This window comes from Pinus tabuliformis, chromosome 9 (assembly GCF_031772625.1).
Source record: "Pinus tabuliformis cultivar Carrire ecotype Pingquan chromosome 9, CPIR1, whole genome shotgun sequence".
Classification (NCBI taxonomy): domain Eukaryota; kingdom Viridiplantae; phylum Streptophyta; class Pinopsida; order Pinales; family Pinaceae; genus Pinus; species Pinus tabuliformis.
Genome location: NC_142307.1, coordinates 627,592,641 through 627,603,243, shown reverse-complemented (window position 1 = coordinate 627,603,243; position 10,603 = coordinate 627,592,641). Strand labels below are relative to the sequence as shown.

Below are 10,603 nucleotides of genomic sequence, written 5' to 3'. Positions count from 1 at the left end.
TGGAGAATGATGAAATCAAGATGCAAATTTAGGAGTTGTTGCAGATACTTTGGGAAATAAGTTGTACAGGATACCAGAGGTTGCACCGCCTACCGCCATCTCTTTGGTTACTGCAAAACAATGTAGTAAGCTCATTTCCAAAATCAGGAAATTTGTTTTCCTGATGATATGCCCTCAAGGAAAGAAGAAGATGGTGGCCACGACCTCTAGACAGGGCCCCTCTGCATGACAACTACAAATGGACAAGGTCATGGAGGAGTACGAGGACATCTTCACCTCCCCTGTAGGGGTTCCTTTGCACTGTCAGGTCAAGCACTCCATCAATTTGACGTCAAGTGCGTCGCTGCCCAATGGACCAATATATCGGCGCTCCATTCTGGAGAATGATGAAATCAAGAGGTAGATTCAGGAGTTTCTACAGAAAGGTCACATCTGTCCGATTTCATCGCCCTGTGGGAGCCTGATCATGTTGGTACAGAAGAAGGATGGGACTTGGAGACTCTGTATTGACTATCGGGCACTGAACAAGATCACTGTCTGTAATAGGTACCTAATCCCATGGATTGATGACCTCCTAGACCAACTAAAGGGGGAAAATATTTTAGCAAGATCGATTCGATGTCAGGATATCACCAGGTACCAATTGAACCCTCCGATGTGTGGAAGACTACCTTCAAAGCCAAGGAGGGCCTTTTTGAATGGTTTGTTATGCCTTTTGGATTGATGAATGCTCCTCCAACCTTCATGAGGCCAATGGATGACATGTTGTGGCCATTCACCAACTCATTTGTAGTGGTATACTTGGATGACATCCTGATCTTCAGCCATAATTGAGAAGAGCACCTCCACCAGATCCGACAGGTTCTCCAAACACTGTGGCAACACAAGTTATGTGCTAATTTGGAGAAATGCACTTTTGGCATGACCCAGGTTCAGTATTTGGGATACATTATCGATGAAGGGGGGTGCATGTGGATTCAGCCAAGATCCAAGTCATTCGAGATTTTCCATCTCCAACCACTCTGACAGAGCTCCACAGCTTTCTAGGTCTTTCCAACTTCTACCGCAAGTTCGTGTTGGGATTTTCTCATATCACTTGGCCCTTGAGTCAATTCACCAATGGAGGAGAGAAAGCAAAATTATTTTGGTTTGAATCTCAATAGAAGGCATTCACAGAGTTGAAAGATCGCCTCTGCTCAGTGCCAATGCTCGCATTACCAGACTTGCAACAATCATTTGAGGTCAAGATAGATGGCTTTGAGTATGCTATTGGGACAGTCCTCACTCAACACGGGCATCCAGTGGCATATCACAGTGAGACACTTTCAGACACAGTCTAGAAGTATCCCACTTATGACAAAGAGATGTATTCCATTGTGTAGGCCTGCCGACAATGGAAGATTTACATTCTGGGGAATGAAACGGTCATCCACATAGACCACCGACCCCTGCAGTACATACAAACCCAAGGGAAATTGCAGAATGATAGCCATCATAAGTGGTCCACATACCTTCAACAGTTCCATTTGAATATCAAGTATAAGAAGGGCAGCACCAATAATGTTGCAGATTGCCTTAGTCGACCACCGATCCTGGCATTAACCATCGTGCTCAACTCTTATGGGCGCGAGACTTCTGATTGGCCACTTCTCTACAAAAGCAACCTAGAATTCGGCCACACATACCAGACACTCTTGGAGGGTCAACATGTTCCATATTTTCACCTCCAAGATGCCCTGTTATGCCACCTAGGTCACCTTTGTGTTCCTTCAAGCAAGCGTGCCAAGATGATTTGGGAAGCACACTACAGTCAAGCTGTTGGGCATTTCGGGGTCGAGAAAGCGATGACTATACTACATAGGTATTTATATTGGCTAAATCTTCGACAGGATGTCGGGAAGTACATTAGATCATGCACTGCCAGCGCCATTTCCAAACCGACCATCAAGAAGCAAGGCCTCTATACCCCGTTGCCTACCCCTAGTTGACCTTGAGAATCCATCTCCATGGATTACATGTCGGGTCTTCCTTCTACTAAGCATGGAAATGACTGTGTTTTTATGGTCGTCGACAGGTTCTTGAAGATGGCCATTATGGCTGCTTGCAAGAAGAATATCACAGCAGAAACCACTGCTAAACTCTTTTCTGAATGAGTGTGGGTACACTCTGGGATCCCACAGTCTATCATCTCAGATCGGGACAACAGGTTCCTCAGTACATTTTGGTCCAGTCTCTGGTCGATGCTCGACACCAAACTCACTAAGTCCACAGCTGTCCATCCTGAAACTGATGGCCAGACAGAGGTTGTCAACAGGATGGTCGTACACATTCTATGCATGTACAAATCAAAGAATCCACGCACATGGGGTGATAGCCTCCCCTATGTTCAACACAGCTACAACTGGGCTCTCCACAGCTCGACTAGCCACAACCCTTTTCAGGTGGGCTTGAGATTCCAACCACTATGTCCCATTAATGTGGCCATGCCATTTGCAGCTACTCACGCAAATTCGGCTCATGTCCAGTCTGAAATAGATAAGGCAAAAAACTTCATTGAGCACATCCAACATATTCGCCAGCAGGTCCACAACATTCTGGAGAAATCAAATGCCAAGTACAAACAGCGACATGATCAACATCGGGTGGCACACAAGTTTCAGGTGGGCGACAAAGTCTGGTTGCATTTTGCAAAAGGAATTCCTTACTGGAGCCTATCGGAAACTCAGACCACTCCGATATGGTCCTTACACCATTACCAAGGCTATGGGAGACAATGCATTTGAGCTCAGCATTCCCCCATTTCTTGGCCTACACCTAGTGTTCAATGTGGACTGCCTTCGACCATACTTTCCACCATTACTAGACACATCCGACATTGTAGAACAACTCACACCCACAGAGTTAAATCAAGATTGCATGGAACAAGCTCCAATTGATCGGATCATGGACACATAGATCAAGCACACTCGCCAGCAGAATATCCCACTGCATCGAGTTGTCAAAGTAGGCCAACTCCTTCACCACGACAAGTGGCTCACTAGGGACCAAGTTCAACAGAACTTTCCTCATCTCATGGAGGAACTCAATACAATGGGGACCATTTCTTCCTGGGGGGGGGGGGAATGATCGAGGTGGATATTGGTGGCCACCCACCAAGTCCACTTGGATCCCCACCACTGTTTCTTTCAGCTTTTGAGTTTCCTTAATTGTAGCATAGTTTACTATTTTTAGCAGTTTTTCGGGTCTTGAACTTCCGAAGCCGTTTTGAGGCCCTAAACAACGTTTCTTGGGAAAACTGGGAGCAACATGGGTCCATGGACCAATTTTTCTCTTCCAAAAGTTGTAGTTCTCAAATAGATCTTTCTAACAAGATATTGTGTGCATCAAACGGAGATCGTATGCCAAAGTTACAACCCTGGGAAGTTGATGTACCAATTCACCCAAACGGGGCCCATAGTTTGGCGTTTCATATGCTAGGGTTAGGTTTTTGGATGATTAGGGTTTTCCATTGTTTCTCAACAATAAATAGCACTTCGAGCCTCATTGTAACACAATTCAGAGGCATGTAGCCACCACATCTCTTCTCAGGGATAAGCTACCATCACCCTAACTAGTTTATTTCCATTTCTCTTTGTAAGCATATTTCAGTATTTTACAATAATGAAATCAAGTATTATTTTTGTTGCATCTTTATTTGTATGGTTATATCTTTAATTTGTTGCGTTCCTGTTTAAATCTGGATCATACTATTCATTTAATTCCAAGAAGTGTTCCTCCAAGCATCAAGCCTTATAGATATCCTTATCCCCAAAAGAGTGAAATTGAACGTATGGTTGCAAAAATGCTAGGGGTTGGTATAATTCAACCTAGTTAAATTTCTTTCTCTACTCTAGTAATATTGGTGCACAAGAAGGATGGATCATGGCGTATGTGTCTAGATTATAGGGACATAAACAAGCTCACTGCTAAAGATAAATTTCCCATTCTTGTCATTGATGAATTGTTGGATGAATTACATGGAGGAATTTACTTCACCAATCTAGATCTTCCTTCAGGATATCATCAAATTAGAATGAAGACTGAAAAAATTCTGAAAACAACATTCAAAACTCATGAGGGCCTTTATGAATTTTTGGTCATTCCTTTTGGCCTTACTAATGCACCTTCCACATTTCAAGGTTTGATGAATTCCATTTTCAAACACTTAGAAATCTGTGTTAGTATATTTTGATGATAACTAATATACAACAAATCTTGGAAGGATCATGTTCAACATGTTGATGGGGTGCTCAAACTATTGGAGGAGAATCAATTATATGCACAAACCTCCAAATGTTTCTTTGGAGTATAGGAGGTGGAATATTTGGGTCATATTATATCTCATGAGGGTGTTAATGTGTACCCTAACAAAATTAAATTCATTAAGGAATGGAAAATACCCACAACCATAAAGCATCTTCAAGTATTTCTCGGGTTGACATGGTATTAGCACAAGTTTGTTAAGAATTATGGGAGAATAGGGACACCTCTAACATCATTACTGAATAAAGATGCATTTTCTTGGACTCTATAAGCTTGAACATCTTAAAGAGGAAATGTGCCAAGCACCGGTCTTAGCTACGCCAGACTTCACATTTTTTTTTTTTATTGTGGAATGTGATGTCTTAGGAAATGGAATTGGTGTTTCTTTAATGAAAGAAGGAAGACCCATTGCTTTCGAAATTTGTCCAATCAAAGGAAAGCATTTAGGCAAACCTATTTATGAGAAGGAAATGTTGGCAATACTACACGCACTAAAGCAATGGAGACCTTACCTAATGGGAAGAAACTTCAAGGTAAAAGAAGATCACGATAGTCTTAAATACTTTTTGGAACAAATATTAACTTCAGAAGAGAAACAGAAATGGGTGACAAAGATGTTGGGTTATGAATTTGAAATCATATCCAAAAAAGGGAAGCAAAATATTGTTGCAGATGCACTCTCAAGAAAGGATGAGGATCTGGAGCTTTTCTTTGTGTCATTTCTATTATCAAACCCGAGTGGATAGCTAAAGCAATGGATGAATGGAATAATGATGAAGAGGTGAGGTCACTTATTCAAAATTTGTAGCAAGATCCAAGTACATCTGATACATTTAGCTAGAAAAATGATTCATTATGGTACAAATATTTTTTATATCTTTGTAAGAATTCCCAACTCAAACAAAATATTTTTTTTGGAATTGCACACCTCTCCCTTAGGAGTGAAATCAAGGTTTTTAAAAACTTATCATAGGGTCAAGAAGGAAATTTTTTGGGATGGCCTTAAATCTGATATTTAGAAGTTTATGGCAGAATGTTTGGTTTGCCAACAAAATAAAGTTGAGACAATTAATACCTCGGGTCTGTTACAACCTTTAGCCATTTCAAGTTAGCGTTGGGAGGAGGTCTCAATGGATTTTATCATAGGTTTACCCAAGTCTAAAGGAAAGGGTATCATCATGGTGATAGTTGGTAAAATCACCAAGTATGCACACTTTTGTGCATTATTTCATCAGTTTAAAGGCAGTATGGTTGCTACTGCATTTATGGAAACAATTCAAAAGATTCATGGAAACCCAAAGATTATAATAAGTGATAGAGATCCCATTTTTACTAGGAATTTTTGGACAAAACTATTTTCTTGTTTTGGTACTCAATTGGCTCATAACTCATCTTGTCATAGTCAATTTGATAGGAAAGATGAGAAATTGAACAAATGTTTCTAAGGATATCTTCGTTGCTTTGTATCTGATAAACAAACACAATGGGTTGAGTGGTTACGTCTAGATGAATGGTGGTATAACACTTCCTTCAATATTGCACCAAAAACGACCCCATTTCTGGAACTTTATGGATATCATCCACCATCCATCACATCATCTTTAAGAGAAAATTATACGGTAAAGCAGTGGAAGATCACATCGAGCATCGACAACAAGTTTTCTAACTCTTAAAGGATAACCTCACTATGGCGCAAAATCGAATGAAACAACAGGCGTATCAACATCGTAGTCTACAAATTTTTGATGTAGGTTACTGGGTATTTTTACGGCTACAACCATACAAACAAATGTCTCTCAAGCAAGCTAAGAAGGACAATAAATTATCACCCAAGTAATATGATCCTTACAACGTGTTATGTAAAATTGGTACTATGACACAAAAATTGGAGCTTCCTGCATCTTCCAAAGTACACCTAGTTTTCCATGTTTCATGCTTAAAGAAGGTTATTGATGACAAGCTTCCAGTTCAAATAGTGTTGTGAGAACTTGACGAAGAAGGAAAAATCATACTTGAGCCAGAAGTAGTCATGGAAATAAGAACCTGACAACTATGGAATCAATCATTTTTAGAGTATCTTATTAAGTGGAAGAAATTACCCGTTGAAAATTCCACATTGGAGGATGAGAATTTTATACAGAAGCATCTAGAACTACTCAAGCATTGAGGAAAACACTTTTTTGAAGGAGAGGAGCATGTTAGGTCCCTATAATACTAGTGTAGCCCCCTTATTGTTATTGTTAGTGTGGCCTCCTTATTGTTATTGTTGTGCCAATGAAGCCCCCATATTGTTATTGTGGGGCCCCATAGAAGCCCACTATTGTTTTTGTTGTGCCCTTACATTATTATTGTTATATAGGCTCTGATTATATTGTGACCCCTTAGCCTCCTATATATACAAAGGAGGTTTTTTCATTTGTATCATGCAAGAATTGTTCATTTATGTAAAGTAAAGGAGATTTCCCCCTCGAAGAGGATACTTTTTAAGTCGTTGATCTATCTTTTTGTGAGTTGGTTGCATAACATTCAGTTGCACTTCAAGATTAATTTCCCTGAATGGAGAGCACATGTCACTGCTAGATGACAGAAAAACATATCATTTAAATTATGCATTGAGAATTGTAAGTGCTTCGGTCTAGGGACGAGACCCAAATTGCCCCCTTTAACTTGGCATGAATGTGTGAGACCGATAACTGAATATGGCTACAGTTAGGTAGAAAAGCCACTCCTTCTCTCTTCGAAGAATGGGAAACTCCCTATCCCTAGAATGGTCCACCATTACATGCTTGATAAACATACACGCATGATATACCCAATTTCCCTCGAATCCCAATAGAGGATTTTTCCCTCACTATGCAGAGTTCTATCGCACTAGGGGAATCTCATAGACTCTAAAAGGTTTAGAAAAATTGATGAACCATAAGTATGGCTAAGGGAACAGGGGTTATTTTTTATTTTACAACTTAAGGCTTCCCTAGTACCATCACAGACATAATTCCCATTTCCATGACCATGCATGACATAATTCAACAATACATTACAAAGGAATTGGCTCCCTCAACAAGGAGAAATTTCCTAATAGTTTCCCGACCAACCCATCCCCACTGTGGGCAGTGCCATTAAAGCTCTCACAGCTGACAAGAATGATAAATTGAGGACTAAAGCACCGACATACAAAAGACCAAGCTATAATCCAAGTGAAAAACAACCAAAAAGAGTCTTGATAGACACTGCTACTACAAGCCATCAACCAAGAAGTTTCATGTAGTAAAACCTCTTCATATTTTGTATGGTCGATGAAAACATACCCAGTTCCTTGCAAACTGATCGGAGGGTCTAGTACAGAACATTGCTTTGGTGGTGATGTGCATGCAATAGCATGTGCGGTGGTTGTGCCACCCTCCATACCATTCCATCATCAACTTTGCTAATTAAGACTTGAAAGATATCCCATAGGGTCTCGTTTCCCTCCATTCACCCCATTTGGAATATAATAAAATATAATACATAAATAGTATACATTAGTATCTTTTCTTTTCTATAATAATTTTTATGTTTTTGTCCGCTAGATTGGGTCGAATGGAATTTTCACCATGAAATATTTTAAAAAACACCTCATCACTATGTATTGTACACCCATACTGATAATATATTAGTTCTTTTAGAATTCAAATAATATATATTTTTAATAAAAACCTTTGTAAAATATAATATATAAATAAAATATATCAATTCTTTGAAAAAAAAATTATGTTGTAGCCTAAAATATATTTTAAAGGCATAAATAAATTTAACAAAGTAAAGTAAATATCACCATTTATATCAATCTTTCATAAAAATGAAAGACATATATAAATGTAAGAAAAACACTAAAACGCAGATAATCCGACGTGTGATCTCTATATTTATTTCAAACTTCAACATTACATCGATGGGATGAATGCACATTATCATGGTGGGGCGAATATGCAACCGCAAACGCAAACTATTATTGAAATTCTTAGAAAGCTCCCTAGAAATCAATTTTCATTAGATCATGAAACGATCCAGCAGACTCTTTCCCTTTAATTCATGGTTCCAGAAAGTTGCCAAATACTCTTCAAACTTATATCCTCGATACAAAGCTGGCTGTTGTTCATTCACCATGCTTGTTGCAGGAGCAATAAAAGCATCGTCTGAAGGCGAATAGAAAGTGGGAATTGATATGCGTGCACTCTGCATATTCGTTATTACTCGATGCTCGACGCTCCTAAATCTCCCATTGCTCACAACCTAACGCATTCAAATCACACACTAATCAAATTCAATGAATACTATCAAATTCTTGACTACAGAGAAAAACTAACTATATACATATGCTCATTGTTTCTAACCTGCAGCTGATCTCCCAAATTGACCACAAACGCGTTAGCCACGGGTTCTACGGCAACCCACCTTCCATTTCTGAATACTTGCAGGCCACTGACATTGCTTTGCATTAACACAGTGAGGGCACCTCCATCTGAATGATTTGGTAGACCCCGAGTGAGATCTGGGTTTGGGCATGAAGGATAGTAATTTATAGTCATCACTTGGCTATGTTTTCCAAGAATTTTATTCAAGTAATTGAAATCTAGCCCCAGAGCTTCTGAAATTGCAGCCAGCAGCCTTAATATCAATGCTCTCAACTCACCAGCGTACTTGCCCGCAATATCTCTGTAAGAAAAACTAAGTCAAACAAGTTAAACTTTTGCATGGTGGGTTAAGATGAATCATTCCTAGTGCTCTATGTCTTACATAAAGTTTTGGTGATAACCTGTAGGCTGCAGGTTTTTCAGGCCAAGAGTCGATGACTTCTTCCAGAGGATGACAAGGCTGCGTGAGATAGTCCACCCAGTTCAAAACCTTGTCTTTGCTGAGATTCAAGCTGGTAAAAACCCGGACTAGCTGCTTTACGTCCTCTGAGTAGAGGCATGCTCTGTCTTCCACTGGCATTTCGTAAAACTCTTTTGCTACCTCCATCATGTTTTTCATGACGTTCTCTGGAACGCCATGGTTCATTATCTGATATCAACAAAAAAAAATATAATACTGAATAGTCTGCAAGTATGATATGATAAAAAAATCAACCATATAGTATAAAACAGTGACAGGAGGGAGAATTGTTGGGTAGGGATTGAGGTGTGTGTACCTGGAAGAAACCATCCTCTTCACATGCACGTCGGATTTGATGGACTACTGTCATTCTGTTAGGGCCGTCCAGATCTTCTAGGTCTATCACAGGAATGCTCGCAGAATAAGAGACCTCAGCCATCGGTGGGCGCTCATGGGGAGGCAGGATATATCTGTCCTGCACCTTGAGGTTGTTAATTCCATTGGACATGAGCTTTTCAATTGCACTACTGAGCTGTTGGGTCGGCACATCCATTGTAGGAGACATCTTCCTCCAATGCTGCTGATGTGCAAATGTATGATATGGGTATTTATAGAGTTGAGATGCATTGGCCAATGATTAAATTTGATCGGTTGAGGATTGAGATTATGAAATTCTCATTAATATTATGAGATTTAAATTTAATAGTGGTCGTTTCACATCAATAACAAATTGACTATGAGAACTGGGACGAATCCAAAATCCAAGTGACTCATGAAATGGTCGTTAAATATTAAATGCGTGACTCTATAACGTTGCTCATCGGCATTTTAAATTGCAGTGGGGAACGCATCACGAACGTTTTCAATTTAAAAATAAAAATAAATTTGGTGGGTGATTTCCACGGTAATAATAACTAAATCTAATATAAAGAAATGTGTGACTCTATAACGTTGCTCATCAGCATTTTAAATTGCAGTGGGGAACGCATCACGCAAGGATAACGTGGTTTTCAATTTTATATAAATTTTGAAGTCAAAGGTATATATATATATATTAGTTCATTACAAGTTAAATTTGGTGGGTCATTTTCACAGTAATAATAACTAAATTTAATATCAAAAGACAAGTTAACTTGAATTTAAATAAAAATTAACTAATTTATAATTGTGAATGCCAATATATTTACTATTTTTATGGTAAAATAACTTATGAATGAACATAAATTTTATGTTTTTTTTTCGTTTGATTTATAAAAGCTACTTGTGGTTGTTTCTTGAACCAAGAAAAACCATAGTTGTATCTTCTATGCCTCCATTCAAGGGATGGATCTTGGCATTTACATGATGAGATGTCTTTACATGTGGTTGAGCTGACGCTCAAAGACATCAGCTCAAAGACTCGTTTATGTTGTAGAAGTTTTTTGTGGCTGGGTATTTTCTAATTTGT

The 10,603-nt window shown here is 39.1% G+C and overlaps 1 protein-coding gene across 1 annotated transcript; it reads right to left on the bottom strand.

The window, feature by feature from the left end:
* Window positions 1–8,331: 8,331 nt before the first annotated feature.
* Window positions 8,332–9,721, bottom strand: LOC149150182 (protein DMR6-LIKE OXYGENASE 1-like). Its single transcript, XM_089443418.1, has 4 exons — window positions 9,473–9,721; window positions 9,098–9,345; window positions 8,676–8,997; window positions 8,332–8,574 (listed from the first exon to the last, which is right to left on the bottom strand). Exons 1-4 carry the CDS (start codon window positions 9,719–9,721, stop codon window positions 8,332–8,334), a joined length of 1,062 nt encoding a protein of 353 aa, XP_089299544.1.
* Window positions 9,722–10,603: the final 882 nt, after the last annotated feature.